This window comes from Callithrix jacchus, chromosome 14, assembly GCF_049354715.1.
Source record: "Callithrix jacchus isolate 240 chromosome 14, calJac240_pri, whole genome shotgun sequence".
NCBI lineage: Eukaryota > Metazoa > Chordata > Mammalia > Primates > Cebidae > Callithrix > Callithrix jacchus.
In genome coordinates, this window is record NC_133515.1 from 90,498,445 (window position 1) to 90,515,542 (window position 17,098).

The window sequence follows — 17,098 nt, forward strand, 5'->3', positions numbered from 1 at the left end:
CAATGGAGCAATCTTGGCTCACTGCAACATTCGCCTCTGGGGTTCAAGCAATTCTCCTGCCTCAGCTTCCTGAGTAGCTGGGATTACAGGTGTGCAACAGCACACCTGACAATTTTTTGTATTTTTAGTAGAGATGGAGTTTCACCACATTTGCCAGGCTAGTCTCAAACTCCTGACCTCAGGTGATCCACTTGCATTGGCCTCCCAAAGTGCTAGGATTACAGGCCTGAGCCGCCTCGCCAGGCCCACTTTTTAATTAAACATTTACATTTATTAATATCTCACATAATGCCATTGTAGACTGAAATCTAGTTTGGAAAAAATAGTTTTCTATTTAGATGTTGGTATCTGATACCTTATAAAATAAAAAATGTATTACTTACTCTTCTGATTTATTCTGATTTATAGCTGTCACTGTATTATTTGTCCATGGAATCTGATCGCCTGTTCCTGGTTGTCCAAATTGGTTATCAATTGCTTCCAATTCCAGCTCAGGTAATCCTGAATGAAGAAGAAAAGGTAAGAAGTCATTATCTCAGTGATAATGACAGTATTTTTCAAAAATAATATGTTGTAGAGTGAGTGAGATTTCCCCTTTAAAATATTACTTCAATGATACAAAGTTCACTTATTCAGCAATTTAAACCATCTAGTGTGATCACATAATAAAATATAAATGAGAAAGTGAAAAAAGATCCCTGAATCAAGGAAAATCTGATATTAAAGTTTGTACATAGGTTAATGTTATCCAGAATCACTCAGGACATTGTCAGAAATTATTTGTTTTAAAGATAAATTTAACAATTTTGGTTAACTGTTTTTCAGTCAGTGTATTAGAATATGCTATAAGTAGTGTAGTGTCATCACCATGAAATGAGAGTGGTGAGCAAAAGATAAAATACATTCTATAAGAGGCAGGAACAGAAACTAGAATTTGAGGCCATGTAGCAAATGAACACAGCTCTATAGTTGCTATCTTAGAATATAGGTGTACAATAACAGTATAAGAACTGAGACTTATAATGATGGCTCAATGATAAAAGTTGACTTATGTTTTGTAATTGAAGAAAATAGTATATGCATTTTAGAAAGTTTTTTTGTAAGGCTTTTTTGGAAAGCTTTATGATCATCTCTATACTATTTATACTAGAAATAATTTATAAATAACCTGAATTCCAGAAATTTAGGGACTGATTAATGAATTATGGCATAGATCTTGACAATGTGCTGTTAAATGAAAAATAGAAAGCATGTTCCAAACATTATTTTCATGATGACTCTGTTTTTAGAAACCATTTCATATATTAATACAAAAAATTCTGGGAGGATATATACATACACACACATACACACACTTTAGGTGCACTTTAGGTAGTGAGACTAAAGGCCGCATTTCTTTCTATGATGGCTATTTGTAATTTCTAAAATGAATATATATTAATTCGTCATTGTTATGGGCTGAACTGTACCCATCCCCACCAAATTAATATGCTGAAGCCCTAACCCCTGGTATCTCAGAATGTGACTATATTTGGAGACAGGGCCTTTAAAAAGGTAACTAAGTCAAATGGGTCTTTACAGTGGGCCCTAATCCACTATGACTAGTGTCTTTACACTAAGAGGAGATTAGGAGAAAGATAATACAGACAGAGGGATAACCTGACAGAGAGAAGAGGACCATCTCCAAGAGAAGAAAAGACACCTCAGAAGAAACCAAAACTACTTCAGGCCTCCAGAATTGTGAGAAAATAAATTTCTATTGTTTAAGCCACCTAGTCTGTGGTATTTTGTTAGAATAGCCCAAATAAAATCTTTTTTTAAAAAACTAAAATAGGTTTGGAGTTTAAAGGGAAAGCTTATTGAGGTAGAATTCCTCATTCGAATGAATGAAGAATAAGTAGATCTAAGGATGCCTCCCAAAATGTACTTAATGCTAGTTACTGAACATTATTAACTACATAATCCATGCAAGGCTCACTTTTAAGTGCAATATATTCAATATTTAGTATAAGGAGAAATAGAAGTTATATAAACATGTTTACTTTTAAATGTATATAATTACAGCTTTCAATTAACCTCATCTCTATCATGACAAATGATAGAGAATTAAAATTCTGTAGGATTCTGAAAAACACAACAAACAAAAACCACCAAACTAAAATAGCAACAACAAAATGGGAAATAATCACTTAGTTCCTGTCATTATTTAAATCAGAAAGTTGGTCAAAGATTATCTAAAGCTGTCGTATTGCTCTGCTCTACATGATAATTCCTCAACCTTATTTCCTTTAAGAAATCTAGTCTTTATTATTATAACCAAAATTAATTATATTTAAAAGTCTAAGAAAAGTTACATGGCTGTCCACTATCAATATTAAGTTTCACAAGATAGACTATTTGACTCAATAATAGGACCAGTATTTCATTTTACTGGTCTTGATGAAAAAATGTTAAGAAAATAAGTGGATAAAATATTTTCAAAATAAGATTCAGCATATGCTGAGTTTGGTGACTAAGTAAACAAAAATAAACAAAAAAAACCTATACAAAAATAAAATGTTGATTCAATAAAAAGTTTTGTTTGGATAGATGGTATGCTTAAAAGAAGATGGTTTTTATTCTGAAAGTTATTTCAGCCTTTTGTGACTTCCTTTAGAAACTGCCTTCTGTAAAAAATGTGAAGGTTTGCTTCACGTTATTTCTTTTAGGAAATACACAGGCTCTCTATCTTTGGCCAAAGAATAAATGTAATATTTTTGGTTATGTTTGTGTAAGTATACATGTAATACAAGACAATATAGTCATTTCTGCTGGAAATAGGCAGCTGAAGTAGGGGTAGAAAACAATCCCTAGGGATCCCCTGATCAAGCTATTAATATTTGTTATCATCTTTGCAAAGGGTTCAACATCATACTTTCTCCATTTAAAATATGGCTAAAAGGGACACTAAACCCAACACCCCCCTGCCCCCCAAAAAACCCCCTTACATTATGAAATAATTAAAAACTTTCTGCCACTTCCAAGATTAGGCTATAGAAAAAAAAAATTCTGTACACCAAGTAGAGAGCATTTTGTTAAACATGAGGGTGGCTTTTGTACATTTTACTTTTCTAACAGTTGATTTAGTATCTACTGATTCTGATATTCACAGTTAATTTTCTTCAGCTGGTGCTAAGGAAGTTTCTGGTTTAGTTTTATGTTACATTTGGCAGTAAGTGCACAGCAGTTACAGTGCTTTAGTTTTTTCAAAACATGATATAGGCCGGCCACGGTGGCTCACGCCTGTAATCCCAGCACTTTGGGAGGCCGAGGCGGGTGGATCACGAGGTCAAGAGATTGAGACCATCCTGGTCAACATGGTGAAACCCCATCTCTACTAAAAATACCAAAAATTAGCCGGGCATGGTGGCGCGTGCCTGTAATCCCAGCTACTCAGGAGGCTGAGGCAGGAGAATTGCCTGAACCCAGGAGGCGGAGGTTGCGGTGAGCCAAGATCGCGCCATTGCACTCCAGCCTGGGTAACAAGAGCGAAACTCCATCTCAAAAACAAAAAAACATGATATAGACAAAGAACTGATTTTTCTATATAAAAAATTCTATAATTCAACAGGATAAAAACCCAGCAAAATAATAGGTAGAGAATATGAACATAAATGAATATATAAAATCATTAAAACATGATCTAATCCACAATAAAAGAAATATAGATTAAAATGACATTGAGATACCTAAAAAAATAAAACCATCAGATTGGCAAAAAGAGAAAGTACATAATTCATGTATTGCCAAGGGTATGCAGAAATGGAAACATCATCAGTTAGGGTGTAAGCTGATATAATTGCTGGAAAGGACGCCTCGACAATATCTATCTTTTGACCCACTAATTCTATTCAGAACTTGTATTTCAGATATACTCTCACATGTGGTAAATTATCTCTATATAAGATTATTCATTACAGCTTTGTTGATTCTGCCACAACTGTAAAAAGCTGTACAGCTATAAAAAGGAATAAAGACGCTCTATATGCACTGATATAGAATGACATCCATAGAACATTAAGTGAAAAAAGGACTAAGACACTGAATAGTTAATGTGGATAGTATGACACTATTTGTATTTTAAAAAAGGAAGTCTATATATGTAATTTTTGAAGGTACAGAAAAAACAATACTGCTAGGAAAGAGATTTTTCATTATATATTTAAAAACATTTTTGAATGTTGAATCATGTGAATATCTTAATTACTAAGAAAAAAAAAAAAGAAAGCAAAAAACCATGATATGTAATCTCAAATAATTTTTTTTTTGAGACAGGGTCTCACTGTCACCCAGGCTGCAGTACAGTGCATGATCTTGGCTCACTGTAACCTCTACCTCCTGGGGCTCAAGGGATCCTCCTACCTCAGCTCCCCAAGTAGCTGGGACTACAGTCGCATACCACCATGCCTGGCCAATTTTTGTATTTTTTCTAGAGAAGGGGTTTCACCATGTTGGCAGGTTAAAAAGTGGATCTTTTTAAGTACTGAAAATGTTGAATGTGAAAATCATGATTTTTATAATTACACAATATTTTTTATGTACTACAAATAAATAAGATTAAAAAAAATCCCGGAATGTATATGTTCACAGAACACAAAAACGACTGCCTCACACGGTCATTCACTTATTCCAGTGATGTTGATGCTTAAATGTTTTTGGAATTCTTCAGGATCTATCTTGACCAGTTCACATGTCCTTCAAGAAATTAAATTTCCTCATAGATACACTTAATTTTAGTTTTTGATTTAAGAAAAGAGCATTATTCTTTTTAGATCAACATATTTGGTTACAAGTAACTCTGGAAATTTTCAAAAGCGAAATCCACTTTTAAATAATAGGGATTTGAAGACAGTCAAAAGAATACAGCTGTCTCCATTGAAAAAGCAGTATTTACCTGGATGTGCTCTGGTAGAACATTTCTAACAAAATTATTTAAATCACTTGGCCTCACTGCATGGGTGTGGATATGTGCATATAAATAGCATGTTTTGAAACCAGGTGGATTGATATGTAAATCCTGGTTATTCTGCAAATATTAGCAATATTAATTTGGGCAAGTTTTTGTGTGTGTTTATGTTATATGAGTTTCCCTTTTCTCTGGACCTTTGTTTTCTCATTTGTAAACAGCCCTAAGGAGATTTATGATTCAATGTGGGACATTTATCATTTATGTTTTATTCTCTCTTCAAAAACATCACTGAAATAACTGAAGAAAGAAAAGAGGGGAACACAAATTCTTCTGCCTTCTGAAGGAAAGGCAGAAGAAATTTTCATGGCAGTATAGACTAAAACGACAAAGAATTTCCGAAAGATAAAACACAGATGGAAACAAACCGATTGTGAAACTTCAACTAAACTAAAACACTTGCAACAGAAGAAAGAGATTTTCTAAGAGGGGAATATTCCCAGAAGATCACCAGAACAACTCCAGGCTCAGTGGTCATTTGAGCAAATAAAGGAACAGTCCATGGGCAATTGCTAGGATAATTATGGATGACTGAACAGCTACTGCCAGGCCATTGCTCTGAGTGCAGCTGACTCTGGCATGTGTCCATGGTATTACAAATGTGAACATATGACTCAAAATGGGAGTTCTGCCCAGGGAATCTCCCAAAGGGGGTGCTAGGGCTGCCACAAGGGGTTTCCCCACCTCCAAGGCCTATTCCCTCACAAGAACTGTAAAGTAGGACTCCTACAATCAGAACGTACATACACTGCCAGGGGAAAAGGGCTTCTCATTTTAGCCAAAGAAATACACTAGCTATCAATATTTTTAAGTTCTAGATGTTTTTCAATATATATGGAGAGACAGTCAAAATTCACCAAACATTCAAGAAAAGTCAACAGTAGGAAGAAAGTAACTTTGATGAAGAAAGCAATGTGGAAGAAAAAAGGATTAGCACAGAAAATGAGTACAATAAATATCATCATACAGATTAAAAAGTCTATTGAATCCATAAAAAAGTAATAGACTCATAAGAAAAAGAATGTTTAAAAATCAGAAAATTATAGCTATGATGAAATGATTTCAATAGATGGACTGAAGAGCACAGTGAACATAGTTGAAGATTTAGTTTTGATCTGGATAACTGAGCTCAGAGATCCTCTCCGAATACAGTGCAAAATGGCAAGGAAAAGAAAAGTATAACAGAAAAGATAAGTATCATGGGGGATAGAGCCATTAGTTCTAACTGTGTATCTCAGGTGGTGAAGGAGCAGGATAATTAAACTATCCTATGCAAGTTATTTGTACTTGACACAGTTCAGCTAAGATTGAAGACTAAAGTAAGGAAAGGTGCTCGATTTTCCTGGGTGGGCACAAGCTTAAGATGTGGGCCAATCAATAATAGACTCTGGTTCTCTAGTAAGAAATAGCGATAGACAATTTAGAGGTAAAAGTGAGGTAGAGAATTAGAAGCGATTCTTCTTCTCTTTATATGCTATCATATTTTTGTTCCCATCTTCTTTTTCTTTCTTTTTCTTCTGCAATTCTTAATTTTTTCCTTTCTCATACCCAACTTGTTTCCTTAGCCTTATGGCCTCTGACTTCTCTTATCTTTCCTGTCTATAACTACACATTGTAGACTGGTTGTCTGCATCTATTGACCTCCCCCATATCTACCTTGGCATCTTCCCCTCCATGCTCTTGGCCTTTGCAAATGTATCAGCACAAGGTGAAACAAAGTCTGGCCTATTTACATACTTTTACTTATGGAGCTGTACTCAAGGGAGAAAAAAGCTATTCGCCTCAATACAGACTATGAAGGAAAACACCCCACTTTCACAACTTGCAATGCTAGCTGATACTTTCTATCAACTCAAGTTCTTATCAAGTTAACACGCGTACATAATTTTATAAGTCAGAACCAAAGGGCCCATAATGAATAATAGCAGTTTCTTGCCTCACCCTTTCCAGTTATTTATTTCTCTCCTTCTCAATAGAGGCAACCATTTGCAACTCTTAAAACTGTTTTCTTTGGCATCTGCCTATTTGTTTCTAAATACGCATATACTGCTATTTCTTGATATCTCAATTTTAGATTTACTGACTTCCCATTATTATAGATGAGGTCTTAACTCTTCCATATGTACCTCTCTTACTACCATCCCAGCTCCCAATTCCCTAACAGGTCATAGTTTTTATAAAATCAAAAATTAATATTTTGATTTTTATGATTATGCAAATATTACTCACTGCTAAGTCAAATTGTGTACTTTATTCAAACCTCCTTTCTTGTGGCCATTCTTTTTTCTGGAGTTAATAATTTTCTTATTTTTTCATTTGTCTGCTGTTCAAGTAGAATTTATCGCGTTTCAACATTTTGAAGTAAATCTATCAATAATATTTTCTATAAATTCAAGGAGATCAATTCATTTCTTCCCTGAAGGTCTCTTTTCTAGAGGACTCGCCAGGCCCCTGGTTCAATATGCATTAGTTGTTCCCTAATCTTGTTGATCAGCTGTCATTCCTAGGCTTCCTTTCAGATACTTTGCGTCCTCTGTCTCTTGGTTTTGCCTCTTTTGGTTTTCTCCTGTTTGTTTAAGTACACCCTCCAGGACTTCTGCTAGAACAGGTGAATATATCAAGCAAATATTTGAGGCCTTTTATATCTGAAAATGCCTTTATTCTATCTTTACAACTACTGGAAATGTGAAACCTAATTATTGGCCACAAATCATTCTAATCTAAGGTATTTCTAAACTAAACTGTATTAATGTATAATTTACACACAATAAAATGCACCCAGTTTAAGGTCAACAAATTTTAAGAATGGTATAAACCCAGGACCTTCCATTCAAATCAAGAAAACAGAATATTTCTATCACCTCTAAAATTTCCTTCCTGTTCCTTGGCTGTCAATCTTCCCTAACTCAGGCAAACAACGATCAGACTTCTATTACTACAGATTAATTTGCCTATTTGAGAGCTAAAAAAAAATCTGAATATACATGGCTGTTTTCACTTAGCATGTTTCCAAGAATAATTCATCCCATGTAATAGCATTATAGTTCCTTCCTTTTCATTGCTGAGCAGTGTTTCATTTTATGAATATACCATTTACTTGTTAATGGACATTTAGTTTGTTCCAGTTTGGGGCTATTTTTTTTTGACAGAGTCTCACTTTGTAGTCCAGGGTTGAGTGCAATGGCACGATCTTGGCTCACTGCAACCTCCACCTCCCGGGTTCAAGTGATTTTCGTGCCTCGGCTTCCCTAGAAGCTGTGATTACAGGTGCCCACCACCATACCCAGCTATTGTTAAATATGTGAAAGTTGGATTGCCGGGTCATATAGTAAATGTATGATTAATTTTTTAAAATTTTGGGCATTCTAATGGGTGTTCAGTGGTACTGCACTGCAGTTTTAATTTGCATTTCCTTGATGATTAAAGATGTTAATTATCTTGGCCACGAGTGCTGGCTCAACCCTGTAATCCCAGCACTTTGGGAGGCTGAGGTGGGTGAAATCACTTGAGGCCAGGAGTTTTAGACCAGTCTGGCCAACATGGAGAAACCCCGTCTTTACTGAAAATGCAAAAAAATTATCTGGGCATGGCGGCACACACCTATAATCCCAGCTACTCAGGAAGTTGAGGCACAAGAATTGCTTGAACTCAAGAGGTGGAGGTGGAGGTTGCAGTGAGTGGAAATTGTGCCACTGCACTCAAGCCTGGGCAACAGAAGACTCAAAAAAAAAAAAAAAGATATTAACCATCTTCTCATGTGCTGATTTGCCATTTTCACATCTTCCTTTGTGAAATGTCATTTAAAATCCTTTCCCACTGTTTAGATTGGACAGTTTTTCCTACTATTGCATTAGTGTGGTACATTGGTTAGAACTGATAAGCCGATATGAACACATCATTATTAATGACTTTGTGTTGTTCATTCTGTGGCTTTTGATATTTTGACCAATATACAATGACAGAATAAATACATGTCATTGCATATACATGATTTATATATATAAATTTACATGTCTATATACATTTATTTATATATACATGATATGAACACAGGGGATTTTTAGGTATGATACTTATGTAGAATCCTGTGTTCTCCTTTTTGGCAAATCCTTGCCTTTGGCAACCACTGACAACAAACCCCTGGCAACTGCTGATCTTTTGACTATCTCCACAGTTTTGCCTTTTCCAGAATACAGTTGGAATTATACAGGATGTAGCCTTTTCAGATTGGCTTCTTCTCAGCAATGTCTTTTCATGGCTTGATAGCTTCCAAGTTTTGGCAATTATGGATAAAGCTGCCATAAACATTCATGTGCAGGTTTTTGTGTGAACATAAGTTTTCAATTCATTTGGGTAAATATCAAGGAGTGTGATTGCTGGATCATATGGTAAGAGTATGTTTAGTTTTGTAAGAAACTGCCAAAATGTCTTCCAAAGTGGCTGCACCATTTTGCATTCTTACCAGCAACGGAGTTCCTGTTGCTCTACATCCTCACCAGCATACTGTTGTTTTAATTTGCAATTTTCTAATGACAAATGAGTTGGGCATCTTTTCATATGCTTATTTACCATCTGTATATCTTCTTTGGTTAGGTGTCTGATCAGATCTTTTGCCCATTTTTAAATTGAGTTGCTTGTTTTTTTATTGTTTCATTTGAAGGGTTTTTTGTTTATTTCGGGTACCACTCCTTTATATCAGATATGTGTTTTACAATGTGAGTTAGGAAATACTTTCTTTGCTTCTATATTTTGGAGATTATAGAGAATATCATTTCTTCCTTAAATGTTTGGTAGAATTACCAGTGAACCCATCTAGGTTTAGTCTAGTGATTTGTTTTGAAAGGTTATTAATTATTGATTCATTTTCTTTCAAGAGGTGGTCTTTAAAGAGTGGAAGATTTAACATTTAATGAAGTGTAATGTAGCAATTTTCTCTTTCATAATTAGTACTTTTTGTGTCTTACCAAAAACATTTGTCTATGTCAATGACATATTTTTTTGTTGGAAAGCTTTATAGTTTTAACTTTTATATTTAGGCCTATGATCAACTCAAAATAAATTCACTTTTTTGTGTGTGTATGGCATGAGGAGAAGGGTTGAGGTTCATTTTTTTCTACATGGTTGTTCAGTTGTTCTATCACCATGTATTGAAATGACTATTCTTTGTTTAATTACTCTGGTGTCTTTGTTAAAAATCAATTTGCCATATAAATGTGGTTTTGTTTCTGGACTCTCCATTCTTTTGCATTGATCTATATGTCTGTTTTTATTACAAAACCACACCATCTTGATGACTGCTGCTTTATAGCAGTCTTAAAATCAAGTAATATAAATACTTACAAGTTTTCTTTCTTTTTTTTGAAGTGGTTTTGGTTATTCCTGGAACTTTGCATTCTCACATACATTTTAGAAAAAGCTTGTCAAGTTTTACTAAAAAATGCCTGCTGGGATTTTTATTGGGATTACATTAAATTTACATGGGTCGTTTTGGAATAATTGACATCTTGACAAAATTATGTTTTATAATCCATGAAAATGGTACATCTCTCCATTTATTTGGCCCCTCTAATTTCTCTCAGCAAAGTAGTTTTCAGTGTAGAGTGTTGTACATATTATTCCATCTAAAATTTATGTCTTAACATTTTATGTATTTTGCAAATTGCTTTTTCTATATCATTATCCAATTGTATGTGACTGTTATATAGAAATACAATTGATTTTTTAAAATACTGAGTACACATATTGTGACTTTGCTAAGTTCATTTACTTCATTAGAAAAGCAGCTTTTCCTCTCACTTCTTTAGAATTTTCTACATATAGGACATTTATAGAATTTTTTCTATTAACAAATACACTTTTAACTTTAGCCTCAAATAATATACTATTTAATATAAAACAGTATTGTTTCATTTATTCTACCCCACCTGTTGTACTATTACTGTCATACATTTTTCTTTTACATATTAAATATATAACTGTTATTCTTTTTGCTTTAAACAGTTATTTTTCATTTAAAGAAATTAAAAAACAAGAAAAAAGAATTTTCCATTTATTCACATCTTTACTTATCTGGCTCTCTTATTACTTTCTGTAGGGTAGAGCTTTCATCCGGATTCATTTTATTTTAGCTTGAACAATAATGTAATCTGCGGACAGATTTTCTCAGTGTGGTTTGTTTTCACCTGCATTTCTGAATGATACTGGATATAGAAAGTCAGTCGTTTTCTTATCTTTGTGTGTTTTATATCATTTTCTATCTTTTTTCATCTCTGAAATAATGTGTCATTTTTCTGATTGGCTTTACGATTTTTGTTTCAGCAATTTGATTATGATATGGCTTACAGTAGTTTTATTTGTGTTTATTTTGCTTGGGATTCATTAAACTCTTGGATTGTTAGGTTTATAAATTTCCACAAATTTGTAAATATTTTGGCCATTATTTTTTCAAAATTTTTATTTGCTCCCATTCTTCCATAATTATGTATTATTTGTATATTATGTGTATATTAGACTGCTTTGTATTATTTCACAGGTGACTGAGATCTTCCATACTTTTGTGATACTTTTTTCTCCTTTAATTTGAATAGTTTCTAATACTACCTCATATTTATTGCTTTTTTTTCCTGCAGTGTCTAATCTACTAGGAGGCCCTCCCACAAATTTTTCATTTTAAATGTTTTATTTTTCAGCTCTACCAGCTCCTTTTGGCTCTTTTGTTTGTAGTTTACATCTCTTCTCTCATTGTGTTCATGTTTTTATTTAAGTTCTTAAACATATTTAGAATAGCCATTTTCAAGTCCTTCCATTAATTCTAACATCTCTGTCATTTCTGGATCTGTTTCTATTAGCTGATTTTGTCTGGGTATGGGTCATGGTTTCTTGCTATATCATACGTCTATTAATTTTTTTATTATATGTTGGAGATTATGAATATAACATTGTTGAGTGTCTGAATTTTGGTGTCTTCTTTACAAACAACTGAATACTGTTATTTGAGACAGTTAAATTACCTGTACATCAGCTTGACCCTTTTGAGGTTTGTTTGTTTTTAAGATGTCAAAGCAAGTCTAGGGTAAATCCAATCTTAAAGTAAGGCCAATTTTCTATTAAATGTCCCAGATGTTCAAGATGGTCTACCGACTCTGATTGGTCAGGACTTGAATATCTTCCAATCTTGTGTGAGTTCTCATAGTCATTCAGCTCCCTACTTCCTGATAGTTTTTTTTCCTTGACAAACTGTTCTTTGCCTCACCTGATGAAATATTGTTGAACACATGCACAGTGTAGTATTCAGCCAAGGATTTAAAAGAACCCTGATTCAGACTTCTGCTGCTTTTTTTCTACATATCCTTCTCCTCTCGGGTACTTTGTTCAGCAAGTTCTAGCTGCCCTAGTCTCACTGAACTCCTATCACTATTTTCTGAGTTTAGTAAAATGTCCATGCTTATTTTGGGTTCCTCCTACCTGTACTTGGTTTGGTAAATGTCTCCAAGAAAAAAGCTGAGATGACTGTAGAGCTCACTTGGCTTGCTTCCCTTCTCAGAGATCACAGTCTCAGACTGCCTATTATCTATTGTTTTACAAGAATTGTTTAATGTATTTGCTCTTTTTCCTGTTATTTACAGTGGGAGGACTAGTCCAGTGCCAATTATTGTTGTCATAGTTGAAAGTAGAAGTCGTCTTTCTCAAATTATAAATGTCTTCAAGTTCCAGCATTACCTTTAAGAAATTCCTGATTCACTGAATGTAATTAACAACTTTTCTTCGAAAGGTTTTAGAATCTTTTCTTTATCCTCACGTTTCAGAATGATAAGATGACAAGCTTTGGTACATGTAATTCTTTTTTCCATTTGTGTTGGGTACTTGTTGAAACATTGTAATCTAGAGAATCAAGTCCTTTAGTTAGTTGCAAAAAATTCTCTTTTATTTTTTGATAAGTTTCCCCCCCTCATTGTTTGTTTGTGTATTTATTTCTTTATCTATTTATTTTTTGAGATGAAGTTTTGTTCTTGTCACCAAGGCTGGAGTGGTGCGATCTCAGTTCACTGCAACTTCTGCCTCGTGGATTCAAGCAATTCTCCTGCCTTAGCCTCCCAAGTAGCTGCTGAGATTATAGGCGCCTACCACCACGCCTGGCTAAATTTTTGTATTTTTAGTAGAGACGGGGTTTCACCACATTGGTGAGGCTGGTCTTGAACTCCTGACTTCAGGTGATCCACCTGCCTCAGCCTCCCAAGTGCTGGGATTACAGGTGTGAGCCACTGCTCCCCGCCTGTTTGTGTAATTCTTAATCATTATTGGCTTTCTGAGGTGGACCTGGTAATTTCCTTGACTTTTTCTTCCCAACTTCCCATTTGTCTTTCTGGGAGCATCTTTTTGTTCTTTCTGGGAGATTTTCTCAGCTGTATCATCTTACCTTTCTCTCATTTAAAAAAAAAAATGTTGGATACCTAACTTCCAAGAGTTTTTTCTGTTCTTTGCCCCTTTTTTTTCCTTTCCGTATTTTCAGGGGTAATATATTTTTATCTTTCTAAAATTTCTAGTCGTTTTTTTCTTTTTTGGTCTATGTATTCATTATGTATTTCCATTGCACACTTTTTCTGTTTCTTTCTTTTGCTGCCTTTCAAGTTTCAGAGTTTCCTCAAAGTACTGACGATTCTTGACTGTTCAGCCAAGTGTGTCTGTTCAGTGTTCTAAAATATGAACTGGGAGGGCTGAGTGCTAGGCTTGTCTCTTCTGGTAGCCTTCATTGATGGATGGAGATAGCAGAATGGCTTTTGTACTTACATACTCACATCCAGACATCTTTCTGCCCATTCAACGTCCCCTGAGAAAATTCTTCCAGTCTCCTATATTGGATGGGGAAGGAGATAAGGACCCCCAAACCAATCAATATGCAGACTTTCATTTTACCTCTTTTCAGCCCTGCATCTTACTGTTTCCTAACTGTGACTGATATTACAGTCAAGAGCCTCACTGCTTCAATTAGAATAAACTTTCAAAATCATTTTCTCTAATTCTCATATTGCAGATAAAGAGAATAAGGTTCAAAAAATGCCCTTCCTTGAGGTAAGACTGTTAATGACCAGAGAATGTGAGATTTGAATCTAGTCTTCTGACTCTTCCTCTAGTACTCTGGTCAGCTAAAATACTGCCTCCAAAAATGTCACAGATGATTCAAGATTACTCTTGACAGCTGTCTGAAATCTTGGTAAACCATCAGTAATTGGGTCATGACAGCTAAAAGTTCCAATAGGAGTGAAATAAATGAAACCCTACATCTGATATCATCAGAAGTGGGATAGGACTAAGGTCAGAAATCCAGACAAATTTGGAAAGCAAGCTGATTAGTTTCCTTTAGTTCCAAGGTCATACAATGGAATTGTTACTACTGTTTTTTTCAACATCAAAATGTGATGGCTAAAAAAATCTGACAGCCTTATCTTCATAAATTTAATGTATAATTCTATCAAAGTGTCTCTCAATTAGGAAAATGCTAACTTGGCTTAGATTGATAACATATTTTAACACAGCTGTCTCCTAAGCAACTTCATGGAAAACTCATTCTGTGGTATAACATACATTACTTAGGAAAAGAAATTCCCTTATCAGGAAAGTTTGAGAAATGTTGGGCGAAAGAAATCTAAACTACTTTCTTTAATACAGGACTTCTCAAAACTGCCAATAGGCATTGATACATCAATATGAAATGTATGGAACATGTAGCACTTGCACAGTGTATTTTAGTACAGAATCTTTTCTTTCTGCAACTCACAGGATTAGTTTTCAAGGAAGATATTTGGGATACAATCTGACCCAATATTGTATTTCTGAAAGTCCTGTTATGGGATGTTTTGGATAGGATGACAAAATTATTCTCCTTAACATCAACTGGTCACCTCAACATTAATTACAAAAGGGTAGAGGTTATAATTTAAAATACACATGATGAATGAAGTTCACATGTCTAAATATAACTGCTTTATTATTTATAGTGGCATTAATAAAAAGATATTTCACTCTTAAGGAAAGGATCTGTGTAATACTGGTGAGAGACAAAGTGTTAATCCACATGATCACTAAATGTTTAAAATGAGGTGTTGTCCTCAAAACATACTATTTAGCCTGGAAGTGGGTCTGGCAGTGGCGGACTGAAGTGAAGCTGGCAGGATCTCCGATTTGATGGTTACACTGGTGACTGCACCATCCATCCTGTCTGTCTCACATAGGCCTGGCAACTGTGCTGCCTTCTCCAGTGTCGGCAGTAACTGATCAAACTGGTCAAGGTCAGCTGTAAACTAAGAATGGAAACCAAAGTTAGAGGAAATATATTCTGCACTTTCACCTGAAACAATGTACAAAAAAAGGCTACTTCTTTAAACTCTATGAATTCAGTGTCTCTTTGAGAGAATAAAGAAAGAAGAAATAATTAGAATGATTGGGGCTACTTGGAAATTACACGAGCTAACTATTCCATGGGGGAAAATATCTGGATACTTCTGATGTTCATATACTGCAGGATATAAATAATATACATATAATAGTTTTCTACTGTATCTTGGTATAAAAATCTATGTATAAAAAAAGATTGGACTGGAAAAAAGTGTCAGTAGTAGTACTGTGTTATGATAATAGCATTATGGGTGATTTTTTTCCTGTCATATTTTTCAAAATTTCATAAAATGACTTACTTTAAACTTACACTGATACAACTTTTTTTATAATTTAAAAAAGTTTGGAAACCCTTCCATAAATTCAAAGATTTCAGAAAGGTTACTTCCCACTTAAGGACTTAATAGTATAAGAAACATATCTTTTAGAATAGACAGGGAGTTCCTACATCTGTCTTAGGTTATGTAGAGAAGAAAACTGGCCTTTATTTCACAATATTGCTATACTATGATTTCTTTTTGGGTTTCACTATCTAGTGCAACTAAAATTTTTGTTTCTCGAGTATATAAATAGAATTAAATGTGTGTACTTGTTAAATATGACTTTTTTCAAAGTTATATTTCTGAGGTTCAGACACTGCCACATTTAGCGGTAGTTCATTCATTTTTATTGCTGAACAGTGTCCCACTATATGAATATGTCACAACATAATTATCCATTCTATTGTGATGGATTTTTGAGTTGCTTCTAGTTTTTGGTTGATATGAATAAAGCTGTTATGAACATTTGTGAACACATCTTTTGTTACACATGTGCAAAAAGCATTAACCATAAAGGAAAAAACTGACAAATTGAACTAAAGTGAAGAACTTCATCAAAAAGTACCAGTAAGAGAAAGAAAAGGTAAGCCTTAGCATTGAAAAGATATCTGTAAATATATATCCAATAAAAGATTCCTACATAAAGAACTCTTACAAGTCAATAAGCAAAATAAAAACACACTAAAAAATGGTCAAGAGACTAGACTACACAATTTACAAAAGATATCCAAATGACCAAGGAATATTTATCAAGAAAATGCAAATTAAAATACCTGAAAATATCTAAAAATCTACAATATTGATAATATCATGTGTTAAGGACTTGCAGCAACTAGAAAAAATATTCATATACTAGGAAAACTGACATTATCTACTGAAAAAGAACATATGTATGTCTTATGATCCTGTAGTTCTACGGAATCAACTCAACAGAAATATATGCAAATGTGCATAAAACAGATGCATGAACTGTACACAATGGCATTATCTTATAAACCTTTTCCTTTTAAAGAGTGAGAGTTTTAATATTAAATAACTTATTATTTAATGCTGTTTTTGGCTTAAAAAAACATTAGTTTCACTCTACCAAGAAACATGAGATAGCCTTATCCTCAAAGAACACACATGTAAAAAACCAGTCAAAACAGTGTTGCTACAAATAGTAAATAGAGACCATATGAAGGAAGCACTACAAGAGGACAGAGGCATGAAATGTCTAATTAGGGATACTTGGGGAAGGCTTTATACAGATGTTATTTGAATTGGTTTGTGAAGGATAAGTAGAAGTTCAGTGGGAACAGAAAGAAGAACAAGTCAGAAGATGCTTACAAGAGACATGGCTTATTCTAGGAATGACAAGGACTTCCATCTGCCTAGAATG

The 17,098-nt window shown here is 34.2% G+C and overlaps 1 protein-coding gene across 7 annotated transcripts in view; it reads right to left on the minus strand.

Annotated features, from left to right (window-relative positions):
• NCOA1 (nuclear receptor coactivator 1) overlaps positions 1 to 17,098 on the minus strand; it is a 290,014-nt gene that overhangs the window by 49,778 nt on the left and 223,138 nt on the right. For all 7 annotated transcript variants that reach the window (XM_078349811.1, XM_078349815.1, XM_078349814.1 and 4 more), the window contains 2 exons: positions 15,123 to 15,303; positions 384 to 501 (listed from right to left, as the gene is read on the minus strand). In XM_078349811.1, coding sequence (XP_078205937.1) covers positions 384 to 501; positions 15,123 to 15,303 — 299 coding nt within the window. The remainder of the gene's footprint in view (positions 1 to 383; positions 502 to 15,122; positions 15,304 to 17,098) is intronic.